The sequence below is a fragment of the Ochlerotatus camptorhynchus genome, unplaced genomic scaffold (genome assembly GCF_037179485.1).
Source record: "Ochlerotatus camptorhynchus isolate MF236.1 unplaced genomic scaffold, CSIRO-AGI_Acam_v1.1 ptg000370l, whole genome shotgun sequence".
Taxonomy (NCBI): Eukaryota; Metazoa; Arthropoda; class Insecta; order Diptera; family Culicidae; genus Ochlerotatus; species Ochlerotatus camptorhynchus.
The window spans coordinates 655,143-678,752 of NW_027040858.1; the positions used below are offsets into that span (position 1 = coordinate 655,143).

The 23,610-nt window shown below is 36.8% G+C and overlaps 1 protein-coding gene across 4 annotated transcripts in view; it reads right to left on the reverse strand.

Moving 5' to 3' along the window:
- csw (corkscrew) overlaps positions 1 to 23,610 on the reverse strand; it is a 244,848-nt gene that overhangs the window by 39,577 nt on the left and 181,661 nt on the right. For all 4 annotated transcript variants that reach the window (XM_065232563.1, XM_065232564.1, XM_065232565.1 and 1 more), the window contains one exon: positions 2,726 to 2,888. In XM_065232563.1, coding sequence (XP_065088635.1) covers positions 2,726 to 2,888 — 163 coding nt within the window. The remainder of the gene's footprint in view (positions 1 to 2,725; positions 2,889 to 23,610) is intronic.

The following is a 23,610-nucleotide window of genomic DNA, read 5'->3' on the forward strand; positions in this document are numbered from 1 at the left end:
GTAGACGAACAAATCTGATAACAACTGGTCTATTAACTCTTGGAGTACCAAGGCTGCAAACCGCGTATCGATGTTGTGAGCAAGCTCGCTTCTCAGCAACAGGTCAGTCGTGTTGTGTCAAAGCATCGACACGCAGTTTCCAACCCTTGGTACCCTGAGAGTTAAGTTTGTCAAACCAAGCCTTCTTAAATTTTGATGAACCTGTTTGAATGTGCTTATACAGGTTTATGTATAGATTATTAAAAGTTCTAAAATAACTCGAAGTGACGCCAATTTTTAGGCCTTAAATACACATAAATTGGAGTCACAATTAGGGCATTAATGGACCACTACGGGCAAGTAGAATCAGAAAGTATTACAACATTCACTCTTACCTTAAGTATTATTTTTTAACTGTTTCTATAGAATGTGTGAAAACGATTGCAAAACATCAACGTTTTGGAAGAAAGAGCAGTTTAACCGATTTTGAATCAAACAATTAGTGGTAAATTCATTCACTCAAAAATAACCATGGAAGCTTGAAGATGTTGAACAAAAGTTTATTCTACCAAGAAGATGACTGCACATATACTCAGAATTGCCAGCAGTAGAGCGAATCAGGTGAGAAACTGAAAGAATATGAAAAACGTTCTCACCAAGTGCAAACTGGGAAAAGAAAGACTGAACGAGTTAAATATAAAATCAACGAGAAATCGCTTTTGGCTTAGAATCCCTCAATTTGGATAAATTTTAACTGCTAAAACATAGCTAAAATAGTCCAAATGATTCAAGAAAAATAAATTATAATGATACATAGACCAGTGGTTCCCAAACTTGTTTCGGATGCGAGCCATTTTTAAACCGTGCAAGAAAATCGCGACCCATCAACATGAAAGATACGTGTTTTTTTGAGTAAAAATGATCTTGAGAACGCTAAAATGGTCAGCCAAAAAAGCCTTTAAAATGCCCAGACCATTGTAAACAACATGAACACCCTTTGCTAGAAAGTAAAAATTGCTGAAAATAACCAGTACAACCAAACAAATAGAACAAGATTTAAAAACTATCAAAATGACGCTAAAATGCCGAAGATAGAGCGATCATATCAATTAAAAACACGAACCTGTCAACAAATCCGAAGTAAACTAACGAAATGCTAGAAAATACAACGGATTAACATATTTAAGCTATTCTAGAACGCCAATTTCAAAACGCCAAAATGGACTTGAAACGCCAATACGGCTTGAAAATCTCTAAATAAATTTTAAAACGCCATTATGGCCTGTTAATACATCCTGAAAGATCAAAAATTACCTAGAATCGCCAAAACGGGAGTCAGTAATTGGCCTCAGAAGAGCCAAAATAGCCTAGAATCTCCAGAAGCGACCTAAATCACCTAAGTTGGCATATCAATAGAAATTACCGGCTCCGTGAAGCTAACGCGATTGAGCCTACCAAATAAACGAACTAGATAACAAAAAGACTCAATTTAAAAAAAAAAAAAACAAGATCCTAAATGGCCAAATTTCGAGAAATTAAATCCCGAATCCCGGGATTTATTCAAACTTGAGAAACAGAACCCTTTTTAACTTTTTAGTCTCGCATAAAATCCACATACTGAGACTAATTAATTATTGTGTGACCTTTCGATCCGTTCGATTTTCCGAATTTCCAGAATAATTTATTGACTTTTATAGAAATTTATATTTGAAACTAATGAGTTATTCTTCCTAACTAAAATTACTCCTATGTCGTTTAGTGTAGGTCAGAGTTTTTGTTCTAAGAACTTTCCAATTGTAAACTTAGTTTCCTCCCACGCTGATCTAACAAACGGCACACGGTTTGGATTCAGCTATCCGTTGGAATTCAGTGCCTGGTTATTATCCAAGTTTGAATTTCTAATAAAGTCAATCAATACTCTTCTTAAGTCCCTGGAGACGATCTCTTAAGGACCAAACATCGGCATTTTTTACATTCTCAAACCTGAAACAAACTTTTTCATTCCAAAGACTAAAAGAAATGGGTTTTGGAATGCTTCACAAATTTCTGTTTGTCCACTTTCTTGCCTTCAAGAATCCTTCACTTGGCTCTAGTTGGAAAACGTCGGCAGAATAATTCAGAACTTTAAAATCACAACACACATTATCGAAAAACTTGAACATTTTTCTCACACTCCCATCGGCCTTTCGCTTCTAATCCGCTCAGGAATCTATCAACTTCACGCGCCTCAGGAATGCCAAACTTGCTCCAGCTAAATTATGAACACTAGCAAAAGTGGACCCCACTAGCCGGCCTCGATCAAACAATCATTAAAAATTCTGCGCACTATCTTCATCCGTTTGTCTTCTTCTCCTTCATCATCTTAGTTCCTTCCCCTTGGCATAATCGTTCCAATGTAAATTCCAAACACATAGCTCTCGCCATACTGGCATTTATGCAGAGCAGAACCTTTTCAAGGTCTCTCATCTGGTCGTGCTTCTTGCCCGCTATAAATAGCACCCACTAAGAGGAGCGACAATATCACTGCCAACGGATCTCACGCGTGTCCATTGCCTTAAGCCCCCCCTATAGTCTTCTTGTTCCCGATCGTTCTCTTCACCATCACCATCATCGCTGCCATCAGACCAGGCAGGCTGGCAGACAGACAGACAGACCAGACGGAAGACGCCTGCCGCCGCATTCCATTTAGGGACCGACGACGACGGTAACAACTCTTTTAACGAAACGCACTCCAGCAGATACTCACATGCCACCGAATCATGACGTGGGTCACTTTGTCCTCTGTCCGCACGGATAACACAAAATCGCCCGGTTTACTCTGAGATTCACGCACTAGGAACGAGCCATTCTTGCCCCGTTCCAGGATCAATCGTTCCGCTTCCTTGCCGGACAGGTTACCGTGGAACCATCTGAAAAATAAAATCGAAAACAAAGCACAATTAGTACAACTTGAACTTCAAACAAGCAATCAACAGTTGAACTTTACATGAGTGTCACGACCCCGAGAGCCCGAGTAAAAATGAAACGAACTGCCTAAATCACAAAACACCAACGCGCCAAAGATGAAAATCAAAACAACGGCTTCGGGTACTTCACTTTCGCGTTTAAATTTCAACCAATCAAATCAAGATCAACTGAAGCGATTCCGAGCAAACGACCCCAACGACGTCTGGATTTGTTAGTATCGATAGAGAGACTGAATCGACCGGTGCAAACTGGAGAGCAACAAAGCGCCGTCGTCGTCGTCGTCGTGGGTTGAATCCACGCGCTTCCACGGCAGTGCAGCCCCTCCCCCCACCCTACTGCTCACTACTCACAACTTGCTTGATGGGGGTTAATCCGAGAGCGAGCGACTGAGACTGAGAGTGAGAAGGTGAGCAGCAGCAGCAGCAGCAGCGGGCTTTGCGCGGTTCACACCAGTGGTGCCAACATTTCAGTTTGCAGTGGATTCTTCCAGATTTTTCAGTTTTTAAATGGAAAAATACTTTGAAGTAAGAATTAAGATGCTGTTGCAATTGAGATCTGGAAATGCAATACTAATTAACAGTCATACCATGCATGCAAAATGCGTGGCGATGCTGCGAACAAGCTCGCTTCACGGCAAAGGGACAGGCGTGCAACAGGTCCGGTATTGAGCAGTTCCACGCCTAATGACGAATCGTTAATACTCGACCTTCTTCGATTTGCATGAAACTTTGCATAATTGTTTGTTATTGGCACATTTTTGCTGACATTTTGCCGTTTTGGATCTTAAATTTGGTTTTTGTTTTATTAAATAGAGCCTTTGACATTTATCAATAAATTTTAGCACGAAAACGTCTGATTAAAATTACATCTGAAACATTGTTGTAGACTAAAACAAAGTATTTCTAGGAGAATAAAGACGGTGAATGTTTTTTATTAATGTTGAGTAAAATTAAAAATAAATAAATAAAAGCTTATATACATTAAAATGTCTTTGTTAACTATTTATAATTTATTTAAAAAAAGCTCATGAAAAATCAGTGATTCCATAGCAAAACGATATAATGGTTCTCAGAATTTCGTAAAAAGTGGCAGTTTTGTTTCTTATCGCAAAATTTTATTTTTTTATTTTGTCATTAGGGTGACCATTTATATGTTAAGGTGGTCCAAAATATCGATTTTTTTCATAAACGACTTTTTCAAAAAATCATAACTTTTGAACCACTGCACAGTGGTTGAAAAGTCCATTTTGGCGCTCTTAATTAATAGCACCATGGAGAGTGGATTTAGAGTAATGACGTCTTAAGCAAAGTTGATGAGTATGACATGCTACATCTTTTGAAGGCATGGGTTTTGTGATTAATCCCCCTAAAAGTGAAATGGAAAATTTATTTTTTCACAATGTCAAGATAAATGGTTAATGTCTTCAACAGAGTTGTAGAAAAAATCAAGATCGCTTACAAATCGTGATCTATTGAACTGGCTCATCAGTGCATTGATTACTAACATTCGTGGATAGCCTAAAAATCACGAGAAGCCATTGTCGAGTGATGCTAAACAGCTGCTAGCAGAAGAAGCTAAAGGAAACGATAATGATTATATTGATGCTTATGATTATGATAATAATGATGATAATTGAATACAATACAAAATATTGACAACAAAAATGCAAAACCAATCAAACAAAAAGTTTTTAATTGGGAAAAATATGTGGATATATTGAGGTTGATTATCTTTTTTATACTGGTTTTATCATAAAACAGAGTAAAAATATGGATACTTGTTTTGATCACAACTCTCCAGCAGACGGTCGTGGACGGACAAGCTTACCACCATTTGAAACTCTTTTAATGTAGTTTTAGATGCATTTGACTTCATCTGCACCTTCTTGCACCTAAGAAAGATACGCAAGTCCAAAATATGTGGAAAATAGGAGAAAATTTATCAATAACTCATCCTATTAAAATGATGCAGGTATAGTATGTTCTAGAAAGATGTGTATTTCAGTATACCAATAAACTTTGTTGAACATAGTGAAGACCTAAAATTAAAGAAAATATATGTTTTTATGGAAAACGTGTTTTTGGGGGGTCCGTCCTCGAACAACGCTCTCTATCTCGATTTGGGTAGAATTTACGACGTTTAAGTCTTCAGCAAGTTGTTTGTAACCATTTTTTCTACAACTTTGCTGAAGACATCAACCATTTATCTCGATATTGTGAAAACATAAATTTTCCATTTCACTTTTAGGGGGATTAATCACAAAACCCATGCCTTCAAAAGATGTAGCGTGTCATATTCATCAACTTTGCTTAAGACGTCATTACTCTAAATCCACTCTCCTTGGTGCTATTAATTAAGAGCGTCAAAATGGACTTTTCGACCACTGTGCACTGGACCGATTTCAAAGATCAAAATATACAATGAAAGGTTATTAAAAATACTTTTTAGGAAAAATATGATGACATACTTGATTTTGAGCGACTATAACATGGTCACGGCGCATGGTAGTCTAGTCACATAGGAGTATTGAGCGAAAACCCGTAACTTGACATAATGTACCCTGTGTCTACAAAACCATAAAAAACCATAAAAAAACAAATACCATCAATGTTTTAAAATACAAGATCCCAATTTTCAAGTATATTATATTTTTTCTAAGAAGTATTTTAATAACTTTTCATTTGATATTTTGATCTTTGAAATCGGCTCAGTGGTTCAAAAGTTATGATTTTTTGAAAATAAAAGTTATTTTTGAAAAAAAAATCGATTTTTGGACAACCCTAACATGGAAATAATCACCCTAATAAAAAAAAAAATGAAAAAAAATACGGATCTAACATTTTGCGATAAGGAACAAAACAACGAATTTCTGAGAACAACTGTACCGTTTTGCTATGGAATGGCTGAAATGCAAATTTTGGATAATACAACAGCTTCTTAGGTCAGTATTGATTTAAAGACATTCGGTTCCGTAAAAAAATTGAAAAGTACACAAATTTGTATGTTTGCAAGCAAATCAAATTTTCATGAGCATCTAATTTTCTTCAAGTTGTTGTTTTTGGCGCATTTTTTTTAAAGACCCTTTGGCAACCCTGGTTCACACAGCAGATGTAGCTTCGGAAGCTTCAAGCTCGAGAGACGGACGGAGGAATCATGGAGTGCTGTGCTCGGGGACAGAAGGAAGGGACGAGCGAGGAAAACAAGCCTAGCTCGATGCGGTGTGAGAATAAAACAGCCTGGGTTGAAGCCGATGGGGTTTTTTTTTTTGGCAAGGAGATGCTGTAAATATTATTCAAAGGATTCGTCGCTTATGACCAGTGTGGAGCGTTGAAGTCACTATATTGATTTACTGGTTATAAGGCATGCCAAAAACGTGGTTTGCGGGTGCCTAGAAAAATATGCTACACGAATAAGTCAGAATTCACCCTCTCCGTATTTCCATGAAACTTTGCATAAATTTTCGCAATGGAGCAATTCCCTACAAATTCGCAAATCGGTTTATTTTTGTGATTTTGAATTTGGTGAAAATTTGCGGAAACGTTCCTTATGCCCGACAATGCCATTTTTCATCTTCATCTTCTTCTTCTTCTTCTTCTTCCTCACATTTCAAGCTTATTGCATATCGCAAATTAGCTTAATGCGTGCTCTCAACTTAGTGTTCTAGATGCACTTCCACAGTTATTAATTGAGAGCTTTCGATGCCTGTACCATTTTTGCATTGGTATAATTGTGCGGCAAGTCCAATCATACTTCTATGCCCAGGGAAGTCGAGAAATTTTCCAACCCGAAAAATTCCTAGACCGGACCGGGAATTGAACCCAGCCACCTCCAGCATGGTCTTGCTTTGTAGCTGCGCCTTTACCGACTGAGCTAAGGGAGGTCTGAGGGGACTGAACTAAGGGAGGTGCATCTTCATATCGCCATTTTTAATCCAGCCTTATTTTTGAAAATAGAAAAATATCATGCTTTTCTTCAGAAAATTATTACTCGGCCATGACTGTTTGTCAGATCGGTTTGGTGTCTTGGGCAATATTGCAGGTAATAGATGAGACTATTTGAAAAAGATTACCAAACTTTTTTTTTAAATTTCAAATAAAGTCTTAAAAACATTTTTTTTCTCTAAAAAGGATTTTTTGTATTTTTTATTCGATGATATGTTTTAGGGGACAAAAAATGCCACCTATTGCACTACAGGTCAAGATGGAGAAATGATGGACAAAAAAGTTCAGATTTTTTTTTAAAACAAAAGTTTTTGGAAAAATATCCAAAACTTGGTCCAATTACTGTGTCTACTTTATATAATGAAAGTACACCAAATTTACAATAAAAAAGCACTTGAGTAAAATTTTGCTAATTCGCACCGTTGCACTATGGGCAAAAATGGGTAAAAAATTACCCAAAATTCAATATCTCAACAGCACGCTGAATTCCGGCCATGAAAAACAACTTTTCCGAAGGGTAATCGTCCGGGGAATCGATTGCACGTGGTCCCATAGACTGGAGAGCCTTGTAGGTATGTGTTTTGGACCATTTTACCCCATTTTCCCGTTACTTTTAGGAATAAATGTTTTTTTCACAGCTCTATTTTTCGTAAAACATAAGCACTTTATGCATGGTTTTAGAATACTATGTCTTTAAACTACAGTTCATGAGATATTAGGGGAATACGGGGTACACTTTATAGGGGAGTAAGGGGTAAAAGTGAACCATCGCTAAATTTATTTCAATTCATAAAAATGTTGAACGATGCGATTGTTTGAATGAACCCAAAGGTTGCCTGCAATAATAAGATTTTTTTTAAATTTTAAGGTTAATTGGGGTTAAATAAGTTTTAATTTACTGCTATCTGTTTTAAAAGGGTTTTCACTTTTTTTTGTCTGTATACAGCAAAACGATATAGTGGTTCTCAGAATTTTGTAAAATTTGGTAGTTTTGTTCCTAATCGCAACATATTAGACCCTTATTTTTTATTTTGTCATTAGGGTGACTATTTATATATTAAGGCGGTCAAAAAAAATGTTTTTTTCGATTTTTTTCAAAAATTTATAACTTTTGAACTGTTTGGCCGATTACGGAACTCAAAATACCAAATGAAAGTTAATTAAAAGTATTTTTAAGAAAAAAATATTAAGATATTAAAAAATAAAAGGATTTTGTATTAAAAACATTGATTGTTTTTTTCACTTTTACCCCTTACTCCCCTATAAAGTGTACCCCGTATTCCCCTAATATCCCATGAACTGTTGTTAAAAGACATAGTATTCTAAAACCATGCATAGAGTGCTTATGTTTTACGAAAAATAGAGCTGTGAAAAAACATTTCCTCCAAAAAGTAGGGGAAAATTGGGTAAAATGGTCCAAAACACATACCTACAAGGCTCTCCGGTCTATGGGACCACGTGCAATCGATTCCTTGAACGATTACCCTTCGGAAAAGTCGTTTTTCATGGCCGGAATTCAGCGTGCTGTTGAGATATTGAATTTTAGGTAATTTTAGACCCATTTTTGCCCATAGTGCGTTGTAGCGGTTTGAAAGTAGATATTTATAAAATGTTGGTAGTTTTTGGCCATTTTTAAATGCATTGCGTGGTTCTCCAGTTCCACAAAAATTTCTGATCTTTCCGAAAAAAGTATTGTCAAAACTGGAGAACCGCGAAATACATTTAAAAATGGCCAAAAATTACCAACATTTTAAAAATATCCACTATCAAACCGCTACATCTCGTAAACGGTGCGACTTAGAAAAAATGACTTCAGTGCTTTTTTATTGTTAATTTGGTGTACTTTGATTATATAGAGTCGAAAAAGTAATTGGACCAAGTTTTGAATATTTTTCCAAAACCTTGATTTTTTTTTTAAATCATAACCTTTTTGTCCATCATTCCTCCATCTTAAACTATAGTGCAATATATGGCATTTTTTGTCTCCTAAAACATATCAACAAATAAAAAAATACAAAAAAAATGTTTTAGAGATTTTGGGTAATTTTTATTAGAGTGCATATTTTTTTTCAAATAGCCTCATCCATTATCTGCAATATTTCCCAAGAAACTAAACCGATCGGACGAACAGTTTTCGAGTAACAAATTTCTTAAGATAAGCTTGATATTTTTCTATAGGCCCTTTTCAAAAATAAGGCTGGATTCAATATGAAGATGCAAAATGGCACAGTCGGTCATAAGGAACGTTTCTGCAAATTTTCAATCAAATCAAAAAATACAAAAATAGCACCAATTTGCGAATTCGTAGGGAATTGCTCAATGGGCAATAATTCAACTTTGTGCTGAAATTCCGTCATTTTGACTGGCGCCTTAAATTAAAAAATGACGTATGACCAGTTTCAGGTCAAATAGGATAAAAAAAAATATTTAAGACTTGACCTTCTCCGATTTGCATGACACTTTGCATAATTATGTGTTATGGGCAAAATTCGCATTTTTGCAAAAGTTCGGCCATCTTGGATCTAGTATTTTTTTTTCAAAATGGCCTCTTTGACATTTTTCAATAAATGGTACCACTAAAACGTCACTTTTGACCGAAATGACGTCTGAGAAAAAGTTGTCTAGAAAAGTAAAGTCATTCTGGAAAAAACATACACGGTAATTTTTTTTAAAATTAATTTTGAGTAAAAATTTAAAAAGTGTTAAAAACTACATCCATTAATGTATGAGTTAGGTAAAGGAGTGTGCATTGACTAATACAGTCGCATGAATGTCTCTTCGCTCATTTTCAACTTCTATTCAATTTTTCATACTGCCGTACTCTAGTGGAACTATCATCCTACCCTCTTCAGACATTTCTCTAGCTAATAAATTATCACACTAAAGCTTCATGTTAGATAGCATTTCCAACCACCCTAAGTTTTTTGTCATTTTTAACGAAAATTTGTGATTTTTTTTTCAGTGTAATTTTTTCTCAAAAAGCAATACAGTTTCCTACAACTTTGTCTCAGATAGCGATGCCGGTGGTGTAGTGGTAAGCGTGATTACTTCTCACCCTAGCAGGCCTGGGTTCAATCCCAGTCGGCGCCGCCGGGATGTTCTGAGGCATAACATCTCTGATCACGCCTTCCTTCGGAAGGGAAGTAAAGCCGTTGGCCCCCGGTTCATGAGTTGATGGGTCGAAAGGTAGGGTCCAGGTGTGGGAGCTGCCTCCCTGGCGTCGGTAGCATTGGTGCTCAGCACGGAAAACAAGATCGACGGAAAACAAATCAAAGAAAAAAAAAAACTTCGTCTCAGACGTCAGACTAACTAAGCCTCAAATTATACTACTAAACCATGAATAGTTTCAGAAATTTTGATGTTCATATTTAAAGTAATCGCTCTATAAAATTTTATGAAGACAAACAAATTACGGTTTTATTGTTTAATATATCCAGTACTGTACAATTATGTGACCTTTTACAGGGCTGGTAGTGCTGATGCGATATAATAGTAGTGACTTTAGTGACTGAAATTACGGAAATAGTGACCAAATAGTGGTAACTTAGAAATTCAAATACGGTTTGATATTGAAGTAAACTTTTTATGTCCTGGAACTTAAAATCAAATTTCATAAATTCCTCTAATTTAACCGAATCTCACAACGGAATCTCCTGTGAAGAGCATTTGAAGTGATTTGAATAATTTACTTTTGCTTAAGTTATACATGATGACAAGCAAATAGTAATTCCCATTTTTTTAAGATCTTGAATTTGATTCTGCGTTCGAAATCTTTAAATATTTGATATATCTTTGATAATTTGCTATGAACTTTTCACCGAATTTCTTCAGAATAATCTCAAGAACTTTTTTAGAATAGTTCCCCTTCTCGTAAGCTTAGAGGCAAATAAGCTTTTACAAACATAATATTGCATTCTTGAAATTCTTTGCAGAACAATCAACAATTTTCTTGGAAAAAGATTATTTTCTTAACATCAAATGTCAGAATTAAAGTGGACATTTTATACGATCGATGAGAAGATGAAAGTAAAGAGTTGATAGTTTCGTTATAGTATGGCAGTGTGAAATTTGTATATAGAAAGTAGAAAACGAACAAACGACAATTTTGAGGAAGGTACGAATCGGGTAGAGCATCTCTTTTACCAAGCTCATCCGTTAATGAGGGATGGTGAGGGGTGTTTCCCCTGCCACCACTGGCAAAAGGGATGATCACCGATTTGCTCATGTACCTCCGATGAGCGGAAGCAGTTCTATCGATTGTTTCACATTCAACTCGCCATCTGACGTAAACAACTATTAACCCGATTCGTACCTTCCTCAAAATTGTCCTTTGATCGTTTTCTACTTTGTGTATACAATTTTCACACCGCTTAATATAACGGTACTATCAACTCTATAATTTAATCTCCTCATCAATCGTATAAAATTTCCACTTTAAGTCTGATATTTGACGTTAAGCATCTCCGACTATGCAAATCGTTAAATTCACGCATGAAGTAATAACATGATTAGTTAAAGGGATTCTTCTACGAACTCCCTGAAGGCTAGTTCCATAAATCCATTTTAAATTTATTTGAATTCTCTTTAGAATTTCCATGCAATTGACCTCATAAATTTCATAAATTTCTGCTTAGAATAATCTTGGACTTCTCCCCTGCATTCAATTGGAAATTAAATTCGTATTCTCCTCAGCATTCCCATAGTATTTCCTCAGAATTCTCAAAACAACAATCCATCACAGAATAACTTTGAAAATCTTCTCAGAATTCCTTTGAAATTGAACCCTCAGAATTCGATTCCATTGGAATTCTTCTCGGAATTTATTTCGAACTCTTAAGAATTCTCTTGGAAGTATCTTCAGAAATCAATAATAATTTAAACAATAATCAAAAGCTACGCTTGTATGTCTTAAGCCAAGTTTAACTATGTAGGTAAACCTGGCTTAAGATTTAAGCGGAGATGAGAATTTCGTAGTCTGAACTTTTGTATTCTTCTCTGATATGTTTTGGTGTCATCCCTAGAATCCTTTAAAATTCTCTTAAATTTACTTTGGATTTTTTTAAAGTTCTGAATCATTCACGAAAGGCTTTTGAAAATCTATCACAGACAAATACCTGTGGAAATTTTCTGGGAAAGGAGGTATATTTTCCCCGATTTTTAATCGAAATTGAAGGCATTTCCCAATAAAGGGTGATACGGTCAAAATTTGGTCAATATCAACTTGACGTATTTCTTTCAATTTTGCATTTAAAAAACCTGAACACCCCTAATTTTGAAGGTGTGTGTGTGTAGAATGTTGCTCCTATTTTGATTTTGGAATTCACTCTTCAGTTGTAAAAATGCCGTCCAAGCAAGAAGAGCAGCGTATCAAAATTTTGCTCGCGCATCGCGAAAATCCGAGCTACTCGCACGCAAAGTTGGCAAAATCGCTAAAAGTTGCCAAATCAACCGTTACAAATGTAATTAAAGTGTTTGGGGAACGTTTGTCGAAAGCCAGGAAGTCTGGATCGGGGGGAAATCGAAAACCGGAAGCCGCTGAGACGACAAAGAGAGTTGCCGGTAGTTTCAAGCGAAACCCTAACCTCTCTCTCTGAGATGCCGCAAATAAGCTGGGTGTATCGTCTACAACCGTGCATCGAGCCAAAAAACGAGCCGGACTATCGACTTACAAGAAGGTAGTGACTCCAAATCGCGATGATAAACAAAATACGACGGCCAAAGCGCGATCCCGGAGACTGTACACGACGATGCTGACGAAGTTTGACTGCGTGGTAATGGACGACGAAACCTACGTCAAAGCCGACTACAAGCAGCTTCCGGGACAGGAGTTTTATACGGCAAAAGGAAGGGGAAAGGTAGCAGATGTTTTCAAGCACATGAAACTGTCAAAGTTCGCAAAGAAATATCTGGTTTGGCAAGCCATCTGTACCTGTGGCTTGAAAAGCAGCATTTTCATAGCTTCCGGGACTGTCAACCAAGAAATTTACGTGAAAGAGTGTTTGAATAAACGTCTGCTGCCTTTCCTGAAGAAACACGGTTGTTCCGTACTGTTTTGGCCGGATTTGGCATCTTGCCATTACGGTAAAAAGGCCATGGAGTGGTACACCGCCAACAACGTGCAGGTGGTTCCCAAGGACAAGAACCCTCCCAACACGCCAGAGCTCCGCCCAATTGAGAAATACTGGGCTATTGTCAAGCGGAACCTAAAGAAGACCAAAAAAACTGCTAAGGGCGAGCAGCAGTTCAAGGCAAACTGGCTTTCTGCGGCGAAGAAGGTGGACAAGGTGGCTGTACAAAATCTGATGGCAGGGGTCAAGCGTAAGGCCCGGCAATTCGGATTTGGAAAAGCGGAAGCCTAACTGAATATTTTTCCTGAATTTTATACTAATTGAACTTGAAAAAGAAATTTAATTTGATTTTTTAAATAAACGATTTCACCGATTTACACGCGTTTTCCCTTGACCAAATTTTGACCGTATCACGCTTTAGTTTTCCTGGTGTTCTAAAGTTTCACGGTTCACTGGTCACCCTGGTTAAAATTATCAATTTTTTTTACAGATATATATATATACTTTGTTAAAACTACTGTCGACTTTCTTAGTGCAAAGTGCCCAATTTAAACATTTTGTTGATATTTTTAAATTTCACTCTATTTTAGCAGCGAAAAAGTAACTTTAGTGTTAAGATACCATTTTGAAAAATTCAATATAGTTAGAATTTCTGATAAACTTAAAACTAAAGATAAGATCAAAACATCAAAAAAACGCCTTTTTTTGCTATTGAATTTTTTAGCAGATATTTTTGCTATGTTTTACCAAAATTTTATAAAGTTTTACCGAGTTTTTTTTTAAACATCTATTTTCCTAAAACTTTTACAATGAAATCTATGAGACGATATTTGAGATCTCGGATTTCTAAAGATATATGACAAAATTTTAAAGATTTTATGGCTAGGCAAGTTTTTTACATTTGTGATCTTTTCGAGATTTTAGGTTTACAAATTTCAAATTTCAATAATGCCTAGTTTTCAAAATCTTAAGTCTCACTAAATTTTAGGTTTTCTGACTCTTTGAAAAATGGTTTCTGTCCACACTGAGCTGACCATTGGACACCTCCGTTAATGTTTTGCATCTGGCACAGTCCATGACTTGGACAATCCAGATGTCTTGCTGTCATCGGCGTACTGTGTAAACGTTGAACAAACAGTGGCCGTGTGTGCCGTACGGGCCCCAGGGCGGGACCCTACTAGGGCGGCCGAAACCACCCGTTCAGATCTCACACCCTCGAGCCACGCGACGAACGCGATGACCGAAGGCTCGGTCTTTTGCATTATGGCCAGAAATTACGACATGAACGAACGCTGAACAAGAAACCTTATGCTGGGAGGTTGCAATAACCTTAGCACTTGTTCCACCTGATCATGTAAGTAAGGCAACAGTAAGTGTGCACCTCTTATATCGCCTTACACTGCCAGACTAGAGTCAAGTTCAACAGGGTCTTCTTTGTGTGTGTGGTTTCCCGCCGGTGTAGTTTTCAAAATTTTAGCGAAGACAACAAATCAAGAAGACTGGCAACTCTTCCATTTTCTCATATGAACGCTATGGGGCAGGTACAATCACGTCATCTGCCGCTCAAAGATAAATGCTTCGAACGAATTTGATAGCAAAGATTACATCCTCAGAAGAAGGGTTTGTGTATTTTGTGCATTTTTCTATGCGTTGCTTCCACCTTCACTCAAGCGCAGCGCCACTGTTTCTGTCGCTTGGATTCTGGCAAAGTTGCCAGTCTTCTTGATTTGTTGTCTTTGATTTTAGGTTTGCTGACTCTTTGAAGAATTGTTTAGAGAATTTTGAGGAGAATTGAAGAGGAACTTTAGTGAAATTCGAAAGGAATTTTGAGGACAATGCCAAATGGACTTGACTGAAAGTTCCGGGTAGTTTAGAGAAGTATTTCGAGAAAAATTGTAAAGGTAGTTTTGGAAAAAATTATAATGGCGATTATGCGTAAAATTCAAGGGAATTGAAGGAGCATTATCAAGGAATTTTGGGTATAATTCAAAGCAAATTAACCCTGCGACAAACCTAATGATGATATGGATACTGTTTACGCCGTGATAGACTGGCCGAACTATCGAAACTGTTCTATTGCTGCTGCTGTTGCGGTGGAAGAAGGGTAGGCATGTGAGGGGTACTTCTATTTTTAGCCTATAGAAAGCACAGTACGCTCTACCCTGTATGTGCATATATGGCCTGTTTGATCTGCTTGCGAGAAGCGTGGAAATGTCCCAGACGATGAAACTATTGTTTCTCATCATATGGACGTCGATCAGCTGTGTGCTGCATATAGCCGAGTTGGAGAGTAAGAACGAGAATCTTTTCTGCACTATGGGCACGAGGGGGTGACCATGGGGGTCAAAATATTGTTAACAAAATGCGGTTCACGTTCGGCGTGAACAGATACAATTCTGACACTACCCCTAATGGTCACCAACGGCTAAAATCTCTTTGGCATTAATTTAAAAAAAATGCAAGAATATTCTAAGGAGAGCTCCATGGGAATATCGATAATATCCCAGCGAATCTACTTCTGAATGTAGCACTTGTTCCACCTCATCATGTAAGTAAGGCAAGTGACAGGGTCATCTTTTCGCTAGTGTTTCCAAGCCTGTTCCCTTGGATGTCGTTTTGCGGCGGTGTAGTTTTCAAAATCTTAGACTTTGAAAAACAAATCAAGACTCTTGAACTTAAACTAAATCTAAGGCTTTCTGACTCTTTGAAGAATTGTTTAGAGAATTTCAATGAAAATACTAAACGAGTTTTGAGGAGAGATGAAGAGGAACTTTAGGGAAATTCTAAAGGAATTTTGAGGACAATGCCAAATGGACTTGACTGAAAGTTTCAGGTAATTTAGAGAAGTATTTCGAGAAAAATTGTAAGAAGAACTAAAGGTGAATTCGAAGGCAGTTTTGGAACAAAAATTATGGCGTAATGCGTAAAATTTAAGGTACTTTAAGGAGCATTATTAAAGAAGTTGGGGGAGAATTCAAAGCGAATTAACCCTGCGACAAACTTAATGATGATATGGATACAATTCTGGCACTACCCCTAATGGTCACTAACGGCTGAAATCTATTAAACATTAATTTAAAAAATGCAAGAATATTCTAAGGAGAGCTCCATGGGAATATCGATAATATTCCAGAGAATTTCCTTCTGAATATAGCTAAAAAATAATGGAATTTCTATGCCGAATTTCAAGCTAGTTTTAAGATAGTTTCAAGGGAATTTCTAAGAGAATTCATAACAAATTTGAAGGAATTGCAATGAGCTTCCGAGAGGGTTCCAGGGTGGCCAGTGAATTTTCATTTTGAAATTCCCGGTTTTTTGACGGTTTTCCCGGTTTGAATCTTTAAACATTCCCGGTTGTTAATATTAAACAAAAAACCAAATTGAACGCATTTTTAAGAACGCTCTGAAAGGAATTTACTGAAAGGACAAAAAAAAAATGTGATTTAAGAAGATTCCCAAGATTCTGGGGCTTTAAAATTTGAGTAGTGTCTGAAACTAGAACATTTTTTTTTTCAAATTTGTGATTAATAACAATCTTCGTGATGCAAGATTTGCAGTAAAAATAATCAAAATGTGAGATTTTGTAAATTTTTCAGGATCACAGATATGAAAAATTAAATAAATATCATACTTATGAGTCGTGGAGTCATAATTGTCACGCTCTGAGACTTGGAAGCATTTTAAGGGTTATAACAAATTACTGAACAATCTGTAGAATCTAGCGGACAAACCCTGGATTTTTTAGTAAATTTTAAAAGAATTCAAAGTGTTGATTTCAAACAAATATTGAGAAAGATTTCCAGAATTATTCTGACATGAAAACCCTAGTAACGGTTAGATGAATTTGGAAGGATTTCAGTGGAGAAGAATGCAAATTCTAAATTAAATTGTTAGATAATTTTAGAAGATTTAAAAAGGAGTTGGCAAAAACAAAACATTGCGGAAAATTCCTACGTGATTCTGATGAGATTTGTATGGGTATCGTGAAGAAAATTAGAGATGAATTTTAAGAAGAATTCCAAGAGAATTATGATCAGAATTCAACAAGAAACAGAGTTCTTAGATTGTGCTGGCAATAATTTCAACCCTAATGCGAAAGATTCATCACAGAACTCCAACAAAATTTATTGCAAAAAATTCTGAGAATTAGAAAGACATTCTTTAAAATACCCCAAGGGGTTTCTAAATAAAATTTCGAAAGATTTCTGCTGTTTTGAATAGAGTTAAAATAATTTTTTGAAAATATTTTCAAAGGAATCAAAGTCTCCGGAAAGGCTTAAGGGAATTCTAAGAAGCATTCCAATTAAATTCTTAGAAGGGGTTGCAAGGAAATTCCAAAAAGAATTCAACGGCAATTATTACGCGGAGTGTCTTCTGGTTTATTTCAGAACAATTTCAAGATAATTCAGAGCAGAATTCCAAGTTAATTCTGGAATTCATGTCATGAGAATTTTGAACAACGAAAAATTAAACCCCCGGAAAAAAATAATTCAGTTTCGGTTTTTACAAATATTTGTTTCGAAAGTCCAGCATCTTCAATATTTTCTTTTAAGGACCATGCACTTTACATCTGAAATTGAGACAACAAAAATCAATTTTCAATATTGCTGAGTGATTAAATTCTAAAAACAATAACACGGGAAACTGAAGAAAATTATGCAGCAAATAGAGCAATACATTCATTTGGTAAAGGATAACTCTGTTTTAATGATTTATTCTGAAATTCTAGTGTAAAAATTTGTTCTTATGGTATGGTTAATTAATTTTCCCGGTTCTCTCACCGAATTCCCGGGTTTTTCCCGGTTTTCCCGGTTAGTTTTCAAATTCCCGGATATTTCCCGGTATTCCCGGTTTTCCCGGTTTGCTGGCCACCCTGAATCGGGTTCCAACGAAGAGAATTAACAAGGAATTTTAAGCATCATTATTCGATCCGAGACCCGGAGGGCCAAGTGTCACATATCATTCGACTCAGCTCGACGAGATCGGAATGTGTATGTGTGTGGGTGTGTAATACAATGTTGTCACTCGTGTTTCCCAGCAACGACTGAACCAAATTGGACTCAACAACCACCATATTCCTATATTGTTGGAATCGGTCAACTGGATCCGGAGATATGGGAACATGTTCCGAAAAACATAGAATTTGGAAACTGGGTTGTGTTTCTCAGCAACCACTTTACCGAAATTGACGGACAACAGCCGCCAAATAAAACGTATTTTGGTCACATAGAATGCTACAGAATATTTTTGAAATCGGTAAACCGGTTCCCGAGATATGACCGGAATATGTTCCGGATTGTATAGGCCATGAGACTTCAACCTCAAATGAATGTAATCCATCTTGTGACACATCAAATCATATGAGAATCCAATGGTAGTAATTCGAAGAGCCCCGGACCACTTTGGCTACATCCAGCCATGTTCCGGATACCCCTGGGGATGTGGCCAGTTTCTGATTGGGCTCAAAATCAATCATGCGATACCTTAAATCACATTAGAATTCAAAAAGCAGTTCAATGGTAGTCATTTGGAGTGCTCAGGTCCACAATGGCCACATCTGGACATGCTTTAGGTATCCCTAGCAGTGTTGGGATAATATAGAAAAAAAATCAAATCTCACCAACGCCCAAGATCACGCTTGATTTTCGTAGACAAAAATCAACAAACAAACTACTGCGATTGATTTTGCAAGCTGTGATATCGCAGCTCGGAATATCAAGCTAACAAAACTCACCAACTGCAAATCTCACCAAACTGCGGTGAAATTGAGTTTAATAATTTTTGCTTTACACCCGAATGCAACCGAAACTTCCATAACGGCTTGCAGCAGTCCCTTCGCGTCTGCCATCGGTGAAGATTAAAACGAGATAGCAAACTATGCTTTCTCTTTCTTAAACAACGATGTGCAATGGAATCATTTTTGTGTCGAGTCAACTCTCAGCTTGAATTTTGCACGTTGTGAATAGTCTCGCAATATCAAAGGAGCTTGTAAAATCAATATCAAGCATGATATTTTGTTCCAATATCACGCATGATATTGCGAGCGCATGAGAGCGGAAAAATATCAATTGATTTTTGATTTTTGATCTCCTCTTAAGCTCCATAGATTTCAATGAAGTTCTCGAAATGTTTCCGAAGATCACTATCCTTCTGTGAAGATTTCGAAGTTTTTCTAAATTTCTGGAACTTTTGTGCTCCAGAAATTTTCATGGAATTAGAACGAAATAATTAATACAGTTCTCTGATTGTCACTGAAGTTCCCAAGATTTTTCTGAATTTCATGAAACTTCCCTTAAATAATTGACACTAATTTAAAACTTTTTCAATAGTCTAGACTAAAGTCCTGGCAACTTTAAAATGAAATTAAATGATTTGCCTTGGAGTTTCGACAGTTTTCCTTAAGTCAGGGCTAGCGGCGCCGGTGGTGTAATGGTAAGCGTGATTGCCTCTCACCCCAGCAGGCCTGGGTTCAATCCCAGTCGGCGCCGCCGGGATGTTCTGAGGCAAAACATCTCTGATCACGTCTTCCTTCGGAAGGGAAGTAAAGCCGTTGGTCCCCGGTTCATGAGTTGATGGGTCGATAGGTAGGGTCCAGGTGTGGGAGCTGCCTTCCTGGCGTCGGTAGCATTGGTGCTCAGCACGGAAAACAAGATCGACGGAAAACAAATCCAAGGAAAAAAAAAAAAAAAAAGTCAGGGCTGGTAGTGAGTATGTGATTTAATAGTAGTGACTTTTGTTGCTAAAATAACGAAAATAGTGACCAAATAGTGACTTTTAAACAATAAAAAGTGACCAATAGTGACATTTATTAATCGGAAAGATATGGTTTCAATCTTCCGTTGATTGCGATTGCCACTTCGAGAAATTTTATAAACTCACAAACCCATCATGCGCATTTTTTATGTTTCTAAAAAATAAAACAAACAGTTTAAGGATCCCATTGTCCTCAAAAAATAAATATGAATTGAATAAGCTATTTTTTCGAACAAACTATCTACTAGGTTGATATTAGATCCAAATCACACTTTGATGATTAGATCGCAAAATTGAGGCACAGACAAAAATGTTCAAATTCAAAGATTTAGACAGATTTTGACAATTTTAGGACAGACAATTTTAAATATCTAGCATATAGAAGAAGCGATGCGATTAGTGATAAGCATTTTAATTAAAAAAAAATCGTTCTCCTCTTTGTAGCCGCTATAGCGCACTGGTCGTCTCTATTCCTTTCAAGAAGATAATCTTCTGTAACACATAGAAACAAATTCATAACTGTGGGACCTAGACTTGGACCTAGACAACTTTTCTAGATCGCAGTTTAAAAAACATCTCATTAGTATGAACGAAGAAAATTATCCCAGATGGAAAGATCACGGACATAAAACTACATTTGAATGCGTCTAGGACTAAAAATCTCGATCGAGAAAAATGAGGGATTTAGGGATGCATTTTAGATTTTTGGACATTATGCCGAAATTAAATTCGGCACAACTTGGGCACATTCATCGGCACATCTTCGGCACAATTTCGTAGGTATTGGTATATTTTAAATAAAATGGAAGCACTGCTGGACAACTGTCATTACGTGCTGTTTGACTGTATATTCAGTAACAGAGGAACTCAGACCAGCAGTTAACTTATAGATCTAAATACGAAATGTAGGTTCTAGAGTGGGCTCAAAAGACAGAGGCAGTTAACCAGACCTCATTAATACCCTTAATTCGAATAATGCTGCAACTCACACCAAACAAACTACAGAAGTCTATTCATCATCATCTATAGTCGATCTTGAATTATGTTCCCAACCGACTCCAAATCTTTCCGGCCGCTAATAGACCGTTGCTTTTCACATCACGAAAGGCTAGGTTTCTGATCTGCCTTTAAGGGCATTATAAAACCCTAAAACGCAGGACTTTTATTATCCTATGAACACAAAACACCATAATTTCGCACACCCGCGCCACTTCCCGCGTCATCCTCAATCCGATTTATCCCTGCGATTTCAAACCAAAACATTCAAGGTGTCAGAAATACCGGGTTGCCGGGATGGGTATTTTACAAATAATCGCAGCTTGCTCTATGACCGGCACAATCGGCACACTTGTGGCACACTGACAAATAAGATGACCCAAGATTGGTGTGCTGAGTGACCTATCCCTTGGTTTTGGACCATTTTTTTGGCTTCAAAATTCGAGATCACTAAGACAACCGAATTGAGAAAATTGCAATGGCTGACATAATTTGTTACATATAGAATGTAAGTTAACAGTCCTTGAACAATTTAAATGCTTCTGAAACATATAAAATAATATGTTATTATCATGGACATATTTTGTTTTTTTTTTTTTTTTTAACCTGGACCTGGAAATTTATTTTCGTAGTTCCGGATTATTCGTACGAAAAAATATAATACAATTTAAAGGACTTAAAAAGGAACTCCTGATTCTGTGACATGATTTTTTCTCGGTGTTTGGACAAATGCTTAAGCTACCGGGTGTCAGAGATTATTCAAATTCTGACCTTTGAGATTTCGAGAGCTTGAACACTTTCCTAGACTACTTTTTGAAATTTTAGGCTTGGAAAACATGCAAGATCTCGAAGGAAAATAGCCAGGCTACTGGGTCTAGAGATTTTTCGGAACCTCTGACAATTTGTGATAGGTCTAAAACCAATTCGAGATCAAACAAATAATCTTTCTAACACACATTTGTTACCAAATAAATCTGTGATTTGATGTATGTTTTTAAAGTTTGTTTTTACTCTCAACATGGTAGTAAAAAAGTGACTTTAGTGACTAAATTTTAAGGAATAGTGACTTTAGTGACCTTTTGATGAAAAAAGTGACTTTTTAGTGACTGGCTTGAAAATAGTGACCAAGTCACTAAAAAGTGACCTGCTACCAGCCCTGCCTTAAGTATTATAATCATTATAAACGCTCACTAATTTTCCCTGATCCCTGACCTGAAGTTCTCTAAATTTGTTAAATTATCCGGCAAATTTTCTGATATATATTCATTATTCCCTGACGCTTTTGACGTTTTCGGATAAATCCTATAATTCTTTAAAAAAAACCCATAATTCCACGGAACTCTGTAAGTCGCTTCAAATTTGCATAAGTTAATGGCATTATTCTGAAGCTATCTGATCGTCCTCGAAGTACTCGAAATTTCGTTGAATATCACGAAACCATCTAAAAATATCTAAATGTATTAGAAGCTCTCTGGATTTCCTTGAAGCTTGCTAAAAGTTCTCGCATTTTTTTTAAATTAATGGAACTTCGTTGATGCTCTCTAATCAACTAAGCTAAATTTTCGCATTTTTTAAGTTCTTGAAATCTCCATGATATAATACCCTTAGAATACTCTCACGTTTTCGGGATGTTTATATATAGTTTTTTTTCACGTTCCAGAGATTCTCTCGGAGCTTTTCTGAAGTTTCCGGAAATTCCCTAAGATTGTCGAAACTACTTTTAGGTTTCTACAATTTCCTTGAAATTATTTGAACTACCCTTTGATTATCTGATCTGTCTTGCTGTTCTCAAAGCTTCCTTAAAGCTCTAAATTATATTGAGGATCTCAGTTCTGCTCGAAAATAAATGGAATTTCCGTTAACACCTTTAAATTTCCCAGAAATTCTCTGGACTTCTGGGAAGTTCCTGAAATATTTCTGAAGTTCTCTGATCATCCCTGAATCGGAACATCTGAAGGGTTCCCGATTTTTGGAACTATCCTGAATTTTTCTAAATTTACGATTCTAGATCTTTAAACTGCTCTAAAAGTCAGGACTAAAGCTACGGAAACTGCTCTTAAGATCTGAACTTCCCCAAAGATCTCTAGATCTAGCTTTTCTGAGGTACTTAGAACTTCTTATAAATTTGCACAATACCCCTCATGTTTTCTTATTTTTACTCAAGTTTGCTTGACACATATGAAGTTCTCTGAAATTCTAGCAACTTCATAAAAGTTTCTGAAAATTTTCGGATGCGAAAAGAACCGTTTTGAGGTTCTCAAAGTTTCCAGTAAGTTCTCCATATTTTCAGCGTATTAACTTCCCTTATGTTCCCGCAGCTCCATAAACAAGAGCTTCACTGAAATTTACTTTTCTTAAATTGAACGTTTTGAAATGTTTGGATCTTATTTAAAAAAAATATATGTAAATTTGTTCATTTGATAACAACGCTAAACAGGGAGACATGGACGCGATTTAGCCCTGCACGTCTCGCAAATGTCGTGACCATAATTTGCAAGCACTAAAAGCTCTTCTACTACCATAGCGGTATGCATCCAAAGTTGGACTTGAATATTGAACCCCACAGTAACACGGAGCGACAACCTGACACTGCTTTTGCTGGAACCGATCGATTCGACTCTTCCATCCACACCTTCCTTCCTTCCGACTGCGTTTTTTAACAATCTTCCGAAAATGGTGTCGCTCTCCCTGACACACGGAGACGAGTCTCGTCGTTTCTAAAAAAAAAAAAACGCCAATTCAACAAACCTGGACAGTCAACCATTCAATCGCCCTAAGCAGGGGCTACCTAATATGGACACATGTGCTTCCACCATGACATCACACACAGCAACCACCGCACCGAAGACCGGTTTCGGTTCGATTGGTGATCATTATGGGAATCTAACAAGAGATTGAACCCCCCT